The sequence below is a fragment of the Bison bison genome, unplaced genomic scaffold, assembly GCF_000754665.1.
Source record: "Bison bison bison isolate TAMUID 2011002044 unplaced genomic scaffold, Bison_UMD1.0 scf7180017864044, whole genome shotgun sequence".
NCBI classification, from domain to species: domain Eukaryota; kingdom Metazoa; phylum Chordata; class Mammalia; order Artiodactyla; family Bovidae; genus Bison; species Bison bison.
Window position 1 is genome coordinate 2,032,768 of NW_011494616.1, and position 18,533 is coordinate 2,051,300.

General features: G+C 36.3%; 1 protein-coding gene and 1 pseudogene across 3 annotated transcripts in view; both read left to right on the forward strand.

Annotated features, from left to right (window-relative positions):
• SNX13 (sorting nexin 13) overlaps window positions 1-18,533 on the forward strand; it is a 143,636-nt gene that overhangs the window by 34,048 nt on the left and 91,055 nt on the right. For all 3 annotated transcript variants that reach the window (XM_010835601.1, XM_010835600.1, XM_010835602.1), the window contains exons 2-3: window positions 15,165-15,277; window positions 18,037-18,139. In XM_010835601.1, coding sequence (XP_010833903.1) covers window positions 15,165-15,277; window positions 18,037-18,139 — 216 coding nt within the window. The remainder of the gene's footprint in view (window positions 1-15,164; window positions 15,278-18,036; window positions 18,140-18,533) is intronic.
• LOC104985436 lies at window positions 7,370-11,557 on the forward strand (annotated as a pseudogene).

Consider the following 18,533-nt stretch of genomic DNA (forward strand, 5'->3'; position numbering starts at 1 on the left):
TTTAATTATCATAATACTGTCTTTTGCAGAAGTTTTTAATTTTAATGACATCTAGCTTATCAATTAAGTTTTTCATAGATTATGTCTGGTGTTACATCTAAAAAGGCATCACTGTACTCGAAGTCATCTATGTTATCTTCTGGAGATTTATAGTTTTGTTTTACGTTTAGGTATATGGTCCATTTTGAGTTAATTTTTGTAAAGGTATACGATCTGTGTCTTAGATTAATTTTTTTTTTGCATGTGGATGTCTGATTTTGATAGCACCGTTTGTTGAAAAGACTGTCTTTTGGTTTTGTGTAGTTTTGGAAACTGCTTAATACTGCATTTATCCCTCACAACTTACTTTGTTTGTTGCCTTTTATAGATGAAATCTTAAATAAACTTAGACATAAAAGTATAAATAGCCTTGAGCATTGGGCTTAAGTTCAGTAAACAAATGATATTCTCTGTCCTACTTTCGAGTCAAAGAGTACTTCCCCTTTGGCACACTCTTCTGTAGTGCTAGCATTTTTAAATCTTTGTTCACTTGGAATTTTACTAGTCAGTGTCCAATAATACCATTTTGATGGAAAGAAATGGGTAACTGTAAAGAAAAGAGATTGATTCTTGTTCACCTGCAAAACTGCTTTTGGAAGACAAAGCAAATTTATCACTACTGTTTAAGCTCTGGAGGACTTATCTTTTTTGTATTCCCAAACATTTTGTAACTTTTCATTATGGCACTTACTACAGTTGTTTATCATTCCATGTGTATTTTGCCTTCCTAGTTTGTGAGCATTTTGAGGGCAGAAACTGCTTGATTCATCTTTGTATGATTAAGGCCCAATAGATAGCTATCCAATTATTATAGGATCAGTGTAACCTCCCAAAACAATAATTTTAGAAGACAGTAGTTCTTATTTAAAATGAATACATAACCCACACATGAGATAGAATGTTAAAACTCATTACTTAAAGTAGTTCCGGATTTAAAAGAATCTTTGTCTTGATTGAATAGCCAAGTATATATTGCTTTACTGTCAATTAATCACAGAAATCTTTTAATCCCAAGTCTCTGGGCTATGAACATTTATCATGTTTATCGACTGTTTATTTCTGGTATTGATTCCTTAAGAAATACAAGTGCATTTACTATGTAAGTGAATTTTGTGATTATTGTGTGTTTTAAAAAATGTTTTTAGTGAAAAATTTCAAACCTTAAAAGTAGAAAGATGAGTGTAATGAACTTCCCTCTGTCACACCCAGCTTAGACATTTATCACCTCATGGCTAATTATATTTTTTGTTGATCCTTTTTCACTTTTCCCCTACTGTCTACTTCCAGAATTATTTTGAAGCATATTCTAGATCATATGATTTCATCTTTAAATATTTCATCTTGCATCTCTAAAGCATTAAGGGTTCTTTTTGTTAAAGCATAATAGCTGGTACCATTCATTGTATCAAGCCAAAAAATAAACAGCAACTTCTTAATGTCATTAAAAAATGTTTATAATTACCCAGTTTCTCTTCCTTCTTTCCCTCCTCATCCTCCTTCTTCTCTTTCCACTGTATTTTTGTTATAATCAAGTTGAATAAGTTTGCATATTGCAGTGTTAACCCGCAGATTCTCCTTAACCTTCCTCTCCCCTCCTTTTTTTTCCCCCTTGCCCTGTATTTGTTGAAGGAATTGGATCTTCTGCCCTTTACTGTTTCTCATAGTCTGAATTTTGCTTAGTTCATCTCCATGATGTATTGTAACATTTTCTTAGTCTTTGTGCATTTCCTCAATCAGATTCAGGTTTGATTTCCCCCCACCCCACCCCCACAAAACTTTGATTGATGGTGATGTTGAAGCTGAAACTCCAGTCCTTTGGCCACCTGATGTGAAGAACTGAGTCATTGGAAAAGACCCTGATGCTGGGAAAGATTGAAGGCGGGAGGAGAAGGGGACGGCAGAGGATAAGATGATTGGATCGCGTCACCAACTCATTGGACATAAGTTTGAGTGAACTCCGGGAGTTGGTGGTGGACAGGGAGGCCTGGCGTGCTGCAGTCCATGGGGTTGCAGAGTCGAACACGACTGAGTGACTGAACTGAATTGATATGTATTTTTATTCCAAGAGGCATGTATGTTTGGTTCATTCTCTCTTTCTCTCTTTTCTTTCTTCCTCCCTTCCCCAGCTCTGATGCCCTACCTAGACTGCCAGATCACTAATATGTTAGGGATTGCAATATGGCAATATTCTGTCACTTCTTATTATGTGAATTTTTCTCCTTAAGGAGAAACTGATTTTTTTTATCAACTCTGATCACCCCAGTAAATGCTTAATTCTATAACGCTTTTCAAAAATAGTTGGTTCTTTAGAACCCTTCAAAGATCAGTGAAATTTAAAAGTATCTCTAATTTCATAAACTCAGATATTTGATGTACTCCAATCCATTGCAGTTGTTATTGTTACTGATTCCATTTTTAGCCAGGTGAGACCTCTTCAGGTTGTCTGCTGAGTTTGACATTTTTTCAGTAATCTTTGGTAGCTTTCTGGTATGATAAAGTGTTCGGACCCATCTTAAACTCATTTCCTGCTCTAGCCGTGGAATTAGCCATTCCTCCAGTAGCCTGAGTTCATTTTGTTGGAATTGTCAACACTATTTGTTACTGAAGCAATGATTCACAGTAAAATTACTATATTTTAAAATCACTTGAAATACTTCCTCTATGTGGTTTTTCCACATTGTTAGTATATACAGTTAGACTTTCAAATTTCACTTTTCTTTTTAGAGATTGCTTTTGAAGTTCTTTTTATGTGTAAGATGTTTATACCAATACAAAATTAGATCTGCAGAGCAAAGTATTTTCAAAGTGCCTAGTTCTGATACCTATCCTCTTTTACCCCATTTTCTCCATTCCTTGTAGTTCAAGTTTCTGTATATCCTTACATTTAAAAGAATGAGCAAATGTTTCTATATTTATAACTCTTACCCTCCCTTTCTTGGATGAATAATAGCTATACATACTTTTCTTTACTGGTATGTAATTAAAAAGATAATCTGGGTACATATGCTAATACAAAAAAATTTGTTCAAAATGCACAAAATTGGCATTTTCTAATATATTGATGGGTTTGATTAGCTTGCATAATTAGATATTCAGCTGTCTTATTCTTTAGTAGCTTTAAAACTTGCTTTGATCAGTTATTTTTAAGGGGATACTTTTCCTTTTTGCATGTCATTTATATATACATAATACATATATACACACACATATATATTTGTTTAGGAATGACACTGATATATATATAAATTAAAAATAGACATTTATCTGTCAAATGGAAACATAAGGAAAGTAATTTTCTTTTTGATAAAGATTAAAAGTTTATTTTAAAAACTCTTTACTATTTTTTTAGTTATTTATTATTACGGCAAAAAGCATTGTGTGTAGTTAGAAAAATATAGCTTCTAAAAAGCACTCTTGGTTAATTTATTTCAGCTTTATGTATCTTCTGGGCCTTTTATCAGAAATTCAGGAAACCTTGTTAATGTGGTTTTGCAGTTGGAGGCTTTGAGCCTGCTAGAAGCCTGTCAGGACTGTTCTTTGCTATACTGCTCCATCCACATTTTAAATACTTTTATTATTCTTTCTGTATAAGGGAAAGCATTCAGTAAATACAGTCTTTTGTTTTTTCAATACTGTAGTTTCTTTTAGACTCTAATTCCAGTGGTTCCCAATGTATGGGCTGTGGGGGTGGGGAGAGGTTCTGCAGCCCAACTTAGTTTGTATTCTGAATAAGCAAATGCCTATGAATGTACCTGTTATTTATTCAAACTGTGTATAGTTATTTTGTAATTGGTGGAATCTCATTTAAAAGACACTGAATTAATTGTATCATTTTTTGTTTTCTTGTGTTTTCTTTGTCATTGGATGCTAGGTGTGCTAATTATATAGCAGTATGTGACCTTTTATAACTACTGCTCTAATAAAAAATTAAAGGGTTTGTTAAAGTAGTTACCTACATATGTATACATAATTAATTTTTGAAAATATGTAAAAGTTTAACTGTAGACTTCCATTTTAAGGGAGAGAGTTCTGTTACTGGAGAACTAAGTACATGGGGCTAGTGTGTATGTATGTATATACATACATATACATATATACATGTTCTGGTCACCCTGGTTGGGAGTGGGAGGAGAAAGTCCACAGGTGCCCAGTGGCCATAATCTTTGCCAGCTGGGCAGTTGACCGTCTTAGAGACAAGGCCCTCTGTTGTTCCTGGCCCAGCAGCTGGATTGAAAACATGCACCATATCACGCTGGTGTTTAATCATCCTCACAAGGATATACTAGTTTTGAGTGGAAGAGAATCTTTATTTACATGTTCCCAGAGTATCAAAAGAGGGGTTTGGTACCAACTTAGCTAAATATACTGATGGTCCCTCTGTGACAGCTTCTCTGTGCTGCCTCCGTGAATGGGAAGTAGTGATGTAGGCTGGTGTAGGGTATGTTGAAACCTTTTTTTCAACCTTTTCCTTTTTTTTTTTTTGAGATTGGGGCCTTGTTGTGGATTATGCTGGTAGGAATGTGTAGCTCTGCATACAGTCCTAAGGTGGGAGTGAGAAAGAGGACTTCAGTTTAGGGTCCTTTTCTTTTTCAGTTTCCCTTTCCATTTCTTGCCCTTTCTCTTTTTCCTCCCTTTTGCCCTTCTCCCCTCTCTTTCTGTTACTTCCCTCATTTTACTTCTCTCCTTAGTAAATGAGTTAATTATTTCCATATTTACTGAGCAGCTTCTTTGTAGCAGGCCTTGGTTAAATTACTGTATATTGTTGAATGAGCCAAAGTTCAGTGTCAGGAGCTCATTCTATTGCAATTACTTACAGATGGAATAAGGTGGAAGGAAAACAATCTATAGTTTCAATAAGGCCATTCTTCTTCTGGGCACTTATTTTTGTTGTTGAATTCCTGTATGTAGTTTCTGTGACCCAGGTTGGTGCTGAAATAATATCAGCTTTATGAGTCTCAGCCCTGTCTGGCTGGCTGCCCTATGCCATGTAATGTGTTGAGACATACCAAGTGAATATAACTGAGAGTGGCTGACTCACTCTATTGAGACTCCTCAGTACAGTTCAGTCGCTGAGTCGTGTCCAACTCTTGTATGACCTCATGGACTGCAGCATGCCAGGCTTCCCTGTCCATCACCACTCCCATAGCTTATTCAAACTCATGTCCATTGAGTTGGTGATGCCATCCAACCATCTCATCCTCTGTCATCCCCTTCTCTTCCTGCGTTCAATCTTTGCCAGCATCAGGGTCTTTTCCAGTGAGTCAGTTCTTCACATCAGGTGGCCAAAGGACTGGAGCTTCAGCTTCAGCTTCAGCTTCAGTCCTGCCAATGAATATCCAGGACTGATTTCCTTTAGGCTGGACTGGTTGGATCTCCTTGCAGTCCTGGGACTCTGAACAGTCTTCTCCAACACCACAGTTCAAAAGCATCAATCTTCAGTGATCACCTTTCTTTATAGTCCAGCTCTCACATCCATACAGGATACTGGAACCATAGCTTTGACTAGATGAACCTTTGTTGGCAAAGTAATGTCTCTGCTTTTTAATATGCTGTCTAGGTTGGTCATAACTTTCTTCCAAGGAGTAAGTGTCTTTTAATTTCGTGGCTGCAGTCACCATCTGCACTGATTTTGGAGCCCAAGAAAACATAAAGTCTGACACTGTTTCATTGTTTCCCCATCTATTTCCCATGAAGTGATAGGACTGGATGCCACGATCTTCGTTTTCTGAATGTTGAGTTTTAAGCCAACTTTTTCACTCTCCTCTTTCACTTTCATCAAAAGCCTCTTTAGTTCTCCTTTGCTTTCTTCCATAGTGGTGGTGTCATCTGCATATCTGAGGTTATTGATGTTTCTTCCAGCAGTCTTGATTCCAGCTTATGCTTCATCCAGCCCAGTGTTTCTCATGGTGTACTCTGCGTATAAGTTAAATAAGCAGGGTAATGGTATACAGCCTTGATGTACTCCTTTCCTGATTTGGAACCAGTCTGTTGTTCCATGTCCAGTTCTAACTGTTGCTTCTTAACCTGCATACAGGTTTCTCAGGAGACAGGTCAGATGGTCTGGTATTTCCATCTCTTGAAGAATTTTCCACAGTTTTTTGTAATCCACAGAGTCAGAGGCTTTGGCATAGTCAATAAAGGAGAAGGAGATGTTTTTTTCTGGAACTCTCTTGCTTTTTTGATGATCCAACAGATGTTGGGAATTTGATTTCTGGTTCCTTAGGAGAGTCCAAAGTCTGTTCTCTGGAAGCTCTGACAGTCTGTTCTTCTGTGATCGAAAATAACTGTTTCCACTTAGCCCCACTCTCCACATGTAACCAGGAGAGTTTATGCCTGGCTCTACATCAAAGTTACTTAATCAGTCTGCCTTTGATGGACGTGTCTTGAGAGATAATTTTACAGCTCAGCTCCTTGATTGTGCTAGTGTGAATTCTGAATCAAAAAGAGGTTAGTGATTTTGCAGAGGTTACACAGAACTTTAGTGGCAAACTGGAACCTGTCATTTCTGATTCTGTTTTTAGTACTGTATTATACTACCTTTCCTATCATAGAAGTCTGTGATGAGGATCAAATGAGATAAATGGTAGTATGAATTAATAGACATGAAATACTACAATGTAAATTACTTCCCCATGCTTTCTACTATGAGGAGACATGCAACACTTTTTACATTGTCAACTTCTTGATTCTTAAGCATCATGGCAGCAAGGGTTGTTTTTTATGTCTTTGTGTGTTATTTCCATTATTTATGTAAGGAATATGTGGATGAACTGATTATCTAATAAAACTTATACTTTATATTTATGTACTTTGTACTCAAATCAGGAATTTATTACATTCATTACAAGTAGTTTTCTGACTGTAATTTCTTGGGAGGTATATTAAGCTAATTAATTAAATAAAAGAAACCACTCATTTATGATTTTAATTTTTTTTTTACTGTGACTTCTAACTTCAGGCAGTTGTCAACTGAAAAATTGTAAGGTTCCTTAGGAGTCAGAATTTGAATAGAATCAAATCCCACTCTTACTGTTACTAGCTGTGTGACCTTGGACCATTTTTTAAAAATCTTCTCTGTACTTTAGTTTCTCTATTGTTAAACTAGAAATAATAATAGTGATTAAGCTAAAATTGATCAATAGACCAGTGGTCTCCAACCTTTTTGGCACCAGGGACCCATTTCATGGAGTACGATTTTTCCATGGACCAGGGAGAAGGGGGATGGGTTTGGGATGATTTAAGTGCGTTACCTCTATTGTGTACTTTATTTTTATTTTTGTTACATCAGCTCCACCTCAGATCAATAGGCATTAGATCCCAGAGGTTAGGGATGCCTGCACTAGAGCATAGACTCATTTACTACCCAGAAAAACCATACAGCATAGATGAAGAAATGAAGGCATGGAGCGGTTACACAGTTAATACATAATGAAAGTTAGATTTTCATTCAGTTGAACTCCAGACTTCATGTTTTTTGAGCACTGTGTTATATTACCTTCTCGATTACTTCTTAAGTTGTTCTGAGGAGGACATGAGGTATGCATGTAGAATGCTTGGTACAATTTTGGTTTTCAGAGGTTCTGGAATTGTGAGTAAGGTATTGTGGACTTAGGGATTAATTTTGGTAGCATTATAGATATATAATTGTCCTTAGTTCTGAACAGTTCTGGTAAATTATTAGAAATGAAACTATCACAAACCCCACCCCAGACATAATGGACCAGAATCTGTATTTTAAGAACTTGCATTTTAGATCCTTAAAGTTTGAGAAGTACTGCAAGAGATGATTTTGGAGGTTTCTTCCATCTTACAGTTGTGTGTCGATAACCTTAGGGAAGCAGACATATGGATATTTCAGTGTTGTTATTGTGTTTGGAGAAGAAAATAGTAATTTTAATGAAGTATTATTTTACTGAAAAGTATTATTTTAGTAAAAATCACTATTACATGGATATGTTTCTATTCTTTGGCTTCCATTCTGAATTTGTAAAAATATTCTGATATAGTACAAAACTGTCCTAAATTGTATCATCCTGTGTCATCTAAGAAAATAATCAGAACTCAAAAACTTAGAATGGTTTTAGATGAAATATTTTTCTTAATCTCACTGGATAATAAGATTATAATATTAGCCAAACATATAAATGGGAACCCTAAATATAACATAAAACTTCCTTATTTTGGACAGTTCTGTATACTGATGTTTCATTGTTTAGTTCAGTTCAGTCGCTCAGTCATGTCCGACTCTTTGCGACCCCATGAACTGCAGCACGCCAGGTCTCCCTGTCCATCACCAACTCCCGGAGTCCACCCAAACCTGTGTCCATCGAGTCAATGATGCCATCCAACCATCTCATCCTCTGTCGTCCCCTTCTCCTCCTGCCCTCAATAATTCCCAGCGTCAGCGTCTTTTCCAGTGAGTCAGCTCTTTGCATCAGGTGGCCAAAGTATTAGAGTTTCAGCTTCAACATCAGTCCTTCCAATGAACACCCAGGACTGATTTCCTTTAGGATGGACTGTTTTGATCTCCTTGCAGTCCAAGGGACTCTCAAGAGTCTTCTCCAACACCATAGTTCAAAAGAATCAGTTTTTTGGTGCTCAGCTTTCTTTATAGTCCAACTCTCACGTCCATACATGACCACTGGAAAAACCATAGCCTTGACTAGACGGACCTTTGTTGGCAAAGTAATGTCTCTGCTTTTTAATATGCTGTCTACATTGGTTATAACTTTCCTTCCAAGGAGTCTTTTAATTTCATTTCTGCAGTCACCATCTGCAGTGATTTTGGAGCCCAGAAAAATAAAGTCTGACACTGTTTCCACTGTTTACCCATCTATCTGCCATGAAATGATGGGACCGGATGCCATGATTTAGTTTTCTGAATGTTGAGCTGTAAGCCAACTTTTTCACTCTCCTCTTTCACTTTCATCAAGAGCCTCTTTAGTTCTTCACTTTCTGCCATGAGGGTGGTGTCATCTGCATATCTGAGGTTATTGCTATTTCTCCTGGCAATCTTGATTCCAGCTTGTGTTTCCTCCAGCCCAGTGTTTCTCATGATGTACTCTGCATATAAGTTAAATAAGCAGGGTGACAATATACAGCCTTGACTTATTCCTTTTCCTATTTGGAACCAGTCTGTTGTTCCATGTCCAATTCTAACTTCTGCTTCCTGACCTGCATATAGGTTTCTCAAAGAGCCAGGTCAGGTGGTCTGGTATGCTCATCTCTTTCAGAATTTTCCAGTTTATTGTGATCCACACAGTCAAAGTCTTTGGCATAGTCAATAAAGCAGAAATAGATGTTTTTCTGGAACTCTCTTGCTTTTTCAATGATCCAGCGGATGTTGGCAATTTGATCTCTGATTCGTTGGCCTTTTCTAAAACCAGCTTGAGCATCTGGAAGTTCAGGGTTCATGTATTGCTGAAGCCTGGCTTGGAGAATTTTAAGCATTACTTTACTTAATATTTGAAGTTAAATATTATAAGATTAACCACAAAATAAATGTGCACTTGACTTACTTGATTGGAAATGTTTAATTTTATTAATCCCTGAACTATAGAAATTTCTCTCAAACTTAATTGAGATAAAGGGTCTTCTAAGAGTTTGTTTTTTTGATGACTTTTGTTACCATTTTCCAACAAGTAGGAAGACAGTTGTAAGATTCTGAAAATTTGAGTTTTTAGACAGTTGAGCATCTCTTCTTGTTAAATAATTGAGTTAATAATTTTTCCCAGATTATATAATTATGTTTCTTTCTTGAAAATCTCTTTAATTTTTAACTTTCTTGAATTGATATTCAAACAGATGGAAAACATGTTTATACTGTTTAAAGCAAACGCCTTGTTAAAAACCAGGACATTTGAGTACTATTTGAGAAGCCCCGTGTGTATTGTCCTCCAATTGCATGCTGCCTTCCTTCCTTCATCTCCAGAGACAGCCATTTTGCTTGGTTTCATAAAACCTCTGAATAGTAAGTTGTTAACTTACTTAAGTTGTAAGTTGTTAACCAGTAAGTTGTATAGCTTTGAAAACTGGCTAGCAAGCATAAATATAACTTTGTAAAGAAGGAGCAGTATTGCTAATATTGGGTCAAATCTCATTGAAGAAGGTAGGTTGGATAAATTATCTGGGTCATGGTCTGGTTTGGCTCTCCTGAGAGTTTATAAGAACTCTTTTCAGGAAAGTCAGTGGAAAGCTTTATTTGAGTGGATCTTGGTTGAAATAGCATCTGTTTCTTGTAGTTGGCCATCTCGCAGTACTATAGTGTGGATCAGGTAACTGGGTGTTCTTCAGAAGTATTGTCAGAGGGACTGAAACGCTCTGTACTTTCTTCTAAGCCACCATGGCCTACTTTTAGCTCTTATATAGAAGTCAGGGGAGGCACAGCCTGGTTCCCCAAACATAGAGTCTTGTAGCCTAGGTCTTACCTTAATCAGGTAAGTAGTGGTGGGTCCAGTGGGGCTGTTGGCTGTGCCCCTGCTTGTGGCCTGTCTGCAGTCTCTGCCCCCTGCCCCCAGCTTTCACCTACTCTTTACTCATGGAATTCATCAGGCAAATTTTTTACTTTCAATGGACTTCGAATCTTCTACCATGGGATCTTCTTCTCCATGGGATGTGGTTGGGAATCCAGAGATAGTTGTGGTTTTACATGGCTTTTCAACATCCAGCTATGATTGATTGGTACAAAATTTCAGAAGGTCAGACCCTCAGGTTTCATTGAGTGATTGCCCTCAATTTCGTAGCATTTGGCCTCAGCAACAAACCGAGACCACATCACTATTCCATATTTGAGCAGGCCATCATGAAGGTGCTTTGTGGCATCTGGGACTTCAGAACCGTAGGATCAACCTGTTATCTCACAGCTATTAGGGATATTGTTGCTCAGAAGCTGTTGTGTAAGTTCAAGCAGAATTGATCTGGTCTGCTTACCATCTAGAGTTTCTTTTTGTCAAGTGGAGGTTTATTTCCTAAGACTGACTGTCCTCTCCTTCTCCAAAAACTTCTCAGAGATGGAGGCATGCCGTCCCCCTTCCTCATGTAGTTGATGAGGAATTCTCTTGAGATCTCACCCAGTCTTCAGGCTGTACACCCACCCCTCTGAGAGTGAGCTGTGGGACATGTGGGCAGGGATATGTGACAGTGATGGGAATGTGGTTATTGACAGTCTTTGCAGTATATCAGTCAGAGGAAGTTCAGAAGATGCTGGTGGGAGCTCTGTCTGTTTCCATTCCCATGCATTTTATCAATGGGCCATTGGATCCAGTGAATCTCTAGGATTTTTGGAGCTATGTAGGAAAACACTGCTGTGGTCCACAGTGTCGATTTTGGATGACCACATCAGCCACTGTCCACAGCTAGAGGATCCATGGGCTTCTTGAATGAATATATGGACTTAATTAACTCATTCTGAGCTGGACAGAGTAGCTTCCCGGTATTACCTCCCTTATTCCTTGTGCTGTGCTTGCTTCAATCATATCTGACTCTTTGCAGCCCTATGTCTGTAGCCCTCCCGGTTCCTCTGTCCATGCGATTTTCCAGACAAGAATACTGGAGTGGATTGCCATTTCCTCCTCCAGAGGATCTTCCTGACCCAGGGAGCGAACCTGTGTCTCTTTTGACTCTTGCTTTGGCAGGTGTGTTCTTTACTACTAGCATTACCTGAGAACCCCTCTTCCTTATCTCTTGTGTATTCCAGTTAGGAAGAAATGCCCAAAAGAGGTCCTGGCCACCAAACACTTCTCTTATAGAAGTCCACCTGACTCACATTGGTGAACAGCATATAGTAAAAAGCCAGCAGAAGCTGTAAGGGTGACCTGATAGTCCACCTTCCATTCCTTTGACATCTGATCAAGTTGGACTTGCCTTTATCTTTGAGTTATTAGAACATTCTGATGGGCACTACTGCTCACTGATGCAGAAAATTTGACATTCTTTTGCATAAGAGTCTTTGGAACACTTCTGTGGACTTTTCTGAAAAGTACTGATTTCTGGTCCTGATTGAAATTATCTAAAGGTGCTGCCTTCACCACCCTTGAATGGCTTTGAGTTCAGCCTTCTGTAAGCGACACAGCTTCAAGTGAGAGTCTCCTTCGTCATAACTTTGGTTTTGGTTTCATTAGCTGCTTCTATTTGTAGACATTTTGTTAGACTTTGGTTTAAATAATGCCGTATTCTAAGTATACTTTAAGACTATGATTTACCTACATGGATTATATTTTTATATTCTGTAAGGATACTAAACCAGCAGACAGGTACCCTAGCAGAGTAGTTTAACCTTAGTAAGTATGTTTCATTTCAGAATAAATTGAACTAAATCCAAGCTGTTTACAGAATTTCCTAAAATTACAGGATACTAAAGACAGTAGCCTCTGTGCCAGAGATTTACTGTTACTTGCTGTTAAAACTGGTCTTTCCAGCTACTAATGGCAGTACTCTTCATACCTTAGTGTGTGGAGGCAGGTCCCTCCTGAGCTGGAGTGGAGAGGACGGGATCTTGTACAGTCCACATCACCAGGCTGAATGTTTATTGACCACTTAACCTTCTTGTTGGTTGTCCCAGAGAGGGTTCCTTGTGTAGCTTAGCAGTTCCTGTACTTTACAGACAGGAAAGTCTCAGAAACTTTAAGAACAAAGTCTGAAAGGCCTATAAGCAAATGGTGCTAAATACTTTGTTTTAAAGCCACAGTTTCATTGTTTTGGTTAAAATAGGATTATTAACTAGTGATTAAAAAATTTTTATTAGCAACTTCAAGTATAACAACTGGAATAAGTCTTTATTTTCTATATATAAAAATGAATTTTGACAGGAAAAAAAAAAAAGGTCAGGGAAGACCACTTCTGCAGGTGCAGTAGTATCCCCAGCTGATTCAAGGAGCTGATCAGGAAGGCAGAGTAGAAAGTTCATCAACAGGCATTGTTGTCTGGTTAAAAAGATGAGTGGCCAGGCTGAGGAAAAAAGATAATAAAAATATGAATGAAGTAGAGTTGTATAGGCCTATGTAGAAGAAAAAATAAAAGAGCCCTTTACTGAGGGATATAAAAAAAGATATGAATAAAGGGAAAAGTACTATTTGGGGATAGAAGACTCACTATTATAAATTCTCCTTAAATCTTATCCGGCATTCTGTTCATGTGTTAGTTAATCATTGAAAACTTCTTAGACCATCATAATTTATTTTCCTCCATAGCCTTCATCCCCATCTGATACTAATTTTTTTGTTTATTCACTGAGTTGTGTCTGACTGTTTGCAACCCTGTAGACTGCAGTTAACCAGGCTTCCCTGTCCATCACCAACTCCAGAACCTTGCTGAAACTCATGTTTATTGAGTTGGCGATGCCATTCAACCATCTCATCCTCTGTTGCCCCCTTTTCCTCCTGCCCTCAATCTTTCCCAGCATCGGGGTCTTTTCCTGCGAGTTGGCTCTTTGCATCAGGTGACCAAGATATTGGAGCTTCAGCATCAGTCCTTTCAATGAATATTGAGGGTTGCTTTCCCTTAGGATTGACTGGTTTAATCTCCTTGAAGTCCAAAGGACTCTCAAAAGTCTTCTCCAGCACCAGAATTTGAAAATATCAATTCTTTGGCTCTCAGCCTTCTTACGTTTCAACTCTCATTTGTACACTACTGGAAAAACCATAGCTTTGACTATACAGACCTTTGTCAGCCAAGGGGTGTCTCTGCTTTTTAATACGCTGTCTAGGTTTGTCATAGCTTTCCCTCCAGGGAGCAAGCGTCTTTTAATTCCATGGCTGCGGTCACTGTCTGCAGTGATTTTGGAGCCCGAGAAAATAAAATCTGTCACTGTTTTCTCCTTTTCCCCTTCTATTTGCCATGAAGTGATGGGACCGGATGCCATGATCTTAATTTTGTGAATGTTGAGTTTTAAGCTAGCTTTTTTACTCTCCTCTTTCACTAAATATATTTATTTCTTTGTCTTTTTTTCTTCTGGAATGTAAACGTATGAAGGTATATAAATTTATGAGAGTGTGCTTGTTGTTCTTCCCTAATTAGAATGTCTTATTCCTTGTGATATCCCCAGCACTTAGAGCTTAGAGCACAGAGGAAGCAATCAATGACTGGTGAATGAATAAATAAGTAAAACTTTCTCTCCTAATCCATAGTACTTATTGTCTATTCCATAGTTTTTTGGTCATTAATTTTGTTCAGTTTAGCATATTTTCTATTATTTTCTTTTGGTTTCTGTTGCTTTCTATTATTTTCTTTTGGTTCGTGTCTAATTGTTTCATTCCTGTAAGACAGTCTTCTCTGTGCTCCTTGATGGCAGGAGTGGGACAAATACATCCTTTGTATACTTCACTGCTGCTGCTGCTAAGTCACTTCAGTCGTGTCCGACTCTGTGTGACCCCATAGATGGTATACCTCACAGTACAAGGCAAATGGATGTAGGAACTTGTTGAACTGAATACATTTATTTACTCATAATAAATTGCTAGAATCCAGTTTGCCTTCAACAAAATGAGTGTTTTTAATAGATAATACAGTGTATATCTAAATGAAATAGGAATTGTTTTATAAAGATGGAGAATTTTTAGAGATGTTTTGTTGTACTCATGATAAATTTTGGTAACTGTAAGTTGTGCAATTATAATTTTACAAATCTCTACACACAATTTGAGCAAAAGAAAAATATAATTTTCAGTGAGAGATGGATTTATTACCTTGAAATTTTAATTTTTAAAACGTCTCATGCTATAGTTTTTAAAAAGAGTATTCTAAACAAGTAAAATCTGTACCTTTTATACTTGCTATTGCATATATAAATATGTAAATATTTTTTTATAAATACTTTATCACTTCTCATGCCAGTATATCATTCAAGAGTTTATATAACTTTTTCTTGTTCGTTTATTTTCCCAGTGGATTTTTTAAAACACTGCTGATACACTATAAATTTATTTCTACTTATAGATTTGTTATATTGTTGGAGATAAATTTCCAGTAATGTACTGTCAAAAGTAAATATTTTTGAAATTATTGAAACAGTACTGTGAAATGCTTAAAAGGAAAAAATATAAACTATGAAAAAGTTTTGTTGGTTTTTTTCTAGTTCCTATGGAAAGTTATTTATTTATTAAAAAGATTTTTTTTCTGCTTTGTTTCAGACCAGTCTATCCATATGGGGATGGGGAAGCCTTGGCATTGTCCTTTCTCTAATAACATTTGGACCCTTTGTAATATTTTATTTGGCATTTTATATCCTCTGCTTTGTGGGTGGGTAAGTATTCTCAATGATAATTTTATAGTTTATGTCATGTTCAGTTGTTCAGAATGGAAACATGACCATGAGACCTCAATAAGAAAAAAAAAAATGACCATAAGAAATGGCAGCATGCTTTGTGAATGCTGTTATTTTTACCAAAGTTAAAAATAGTAAAATTAAGATACCTATAGAAATAAAAGTATAGATAGTTACGATTTGTACCAGCAGTAGGGGTAGTTATATTCAAAAAAATTTTTATTTTATGGTGATACAGACTTTTTTGTATAATTTGAAAAGTTAAGAATTTTTTATTCTTTTTGGTGTTTTGTAAAATTTTTAAATTCTTTTGTTGAAGTTCTGTGAAATTTTCTAGATAAGGTGAGATATAGATAGGCTGTAGAAGAACCACTAAAAACTCTGAATTAAGCATTAAGGCACATGAAAGGATCTGAAATTCCAAGTTCATTTTATGTCGTAAATTGATCTGTTATTCTGTTCCAAGTTATTGATCTCACTGAGACTTGCTGCCACAGTAAGGGGACTTCAATTTATATACCAACAAGCATCCCCACATCATCTCAGGATCAGTTAATTAAGCATTCCCAGGTTACTCAGTTACAGTCAATGAGTATCATAATTCCTGAGTCAAAAATCTTTTTTATTTTGGCTCTCATTATGAAGAACGATGGTCCTTCATTGAATGTAGCTTTATATAGTTTAATGCCTTATGAATTTTAAAAGCAAAAGCAGGCTTTTGTATATATTAAGTAAAATAATTACTATAATATGTAAAATAATATAAATAAAAGTATATAAGTAAAATAATATAACTGAAAGTCATCTAAGTTTTAATTTTTTTCATTAAATTTTAAAAATATGTTTTTGTTCTTTTGCCCACTTAACATGCAAGTCAGAAGAGAATTAATACATTTTCTTATGGAAGCTACCAGGTGTTTTTTTAATTGGGGATGGTTTTGGCTAGTCAAACTTAAGTTTTTGAGTTCTGCAATTTACCTGTATACAGTGTTGATAATTTACCTGTATACAGTGTTAATAATGTATACATTCTGCTTATAGTAAAGCTAATCACATTTTGTAATGTAAAGAAAACCTTTGATTTTTTTTCTTTTTTCCTTTTGGATTGTTATTTTAGGATACTTTAAATACCAATGTGGGTTATTTAATGGCATTCCATTATGTTTGGTCATGCAATTTTCTACAGCACCTGTTTTTTCTTAAACCTCAAGGCTGAAGCTATGAATTAGGTTCTAAGATCAGACTGTTCTTAGCTTTCTTTCCTACTGTCACACTGTGGGCAAAGGTGCACATTTTATCAGTCTGTTTTATGATAATGTTTTTAGAAATACATTGTTAATGTAATATAAGCATTTTATTGTGTCTAGGTAAAACTAAAATACAAGACCAACTTGCTTCTTAGTAATAATGTTTGATACAACACAGATATGTGAAATTTACTTATAATTCTGTGGCCAGTCTTTTAAAAAAGAAACAGACTTGAGGACGTGAATTGACTTGAGTGTATCTGTTTCTCCACCCGCCTCCCTGTGCTGAAAAGCAGTGATGTAGCAGATCACCACAAAAAGCAGAGGACCTTGAAAATCTTCCTTTCAGTACCTGAGGCTGGCTATGTTTAATTTTTCACTTTCTCTTCTTGTCACTATACTCTTTCAATCATTGTAAGATTACTATAAATCATTATAAAATTAAAATTTAATTTTCTTTTATGGATTTTCTGTCTACTCAGTAGTGCTTCAATTTGTTTGGTCAATTTTAAATGTAGGAAATACTGATAGCATTTAATCAGTACTTAAAGTAGTTCTAAACCAGTATTTGTCTTACTTTGACTCCATAATTGTTTTTAAAAATAGCTTTTTGGGATATATTTATGTTTCTTTTTAAATTCCAGACTTATTTCAAATGAATTATAAATTGGATCATCTTTTTCCTGTATGAAAGAAAGTGAAGTCGCTCAGTCGTGTCTGACTCTTTGCGACCCCATAGACTGTAGCCTACCAGGCTCCTCTGTCCATGGGATTTTCGAGGCAATAGTACTGGAGTGGATTGCCATTTCCTTCTCCAGGGGATCTTCCCAACCCAGGGCTTGAACCCAGGTCTCCTGCATTGTAGATAGACGCTTTACCGTCTGAGCCACCAGGGAAGTCCTTAGGACTGTAATTAATTTATATTAGATACTTCTAAGCCAAGTTTCCTAAATAGCTTTCCAGTCACTTACATTGTTTGAGAACTCCAAGAAAGTTTAATACAATTACTGAATAAGGCAGAATTTTAAATTAGCAATCGGGGTACAATATAAATGCAGATAATTTAGAGTCAAATCTGTATCTGTAAATGTATTAAGTATACCTAGGCTTTGTTTATATTCCTAGTGACAAGTTATCTCTCTCTCTAATTAGTTAACAGACCTATAGAAATACATCTCATTTGTCTTTATCCTTGGTTATTAGCTTACCTGCTTAATTAATGAAGGCTTATTATCCTAAAGTTTGAAAATGTTGCCTGAGATTCTTATGAAATAATATTGAATGAAAACTTGGAAAGGCATTATTGTATAAATTCACAAAATGTTTATAGTTTTTTTAAACTTCAAAACTTAACAAAATCTGTCAATTCCTTGCCTTGCCAAAGTCACAAACTGACTTTTTAGTGCATGATAAACTGTCTGTTAAATCAGAAAAATATGTGTTAAATTGTAGTGAAATTTTGTTTTGTATCTATAATTAAATTTCTTTCAGGGGTTTTGTTGTTACTCTGCTGTTTGGAAAAACAAACTCAGAGAAGTACCTAGAGCAGTGTGAACATTCATTTCTCCCTCCAACATCAACTGGGATTCCTAAGGTAAGAAGGGTAAAGGAATGTAAGACCTTAAAGCCCTGCTGTGTGTAGTGTTGATAATGTGATCGCCTTTATATGGCTTGGCACATCTTCCTATAGTTCACTAATGCTGACTATAAACTTATGAGAGACTACTGATCAGGCTTAGAAAATGCATGTTGGATGTTAAAAGTGAGCATGCAAATTTGAGGAAAAGATAAAAATTTGGAATCTTTTCCTGCTGTCTTAACATAGAATTTTGATGCATCACAGCATCATGTCATTGTCAATTATTGAAATGTCAGTGAACGTACTATTTTGAATGAAGTAAATGCATAGGAACCAGAGCGGGGGAAAATGGGCATTTTTTCTTAAGCTCACTTGAAAAGTAGAGCTTGCAGTTAGGCTATGCTGTTTC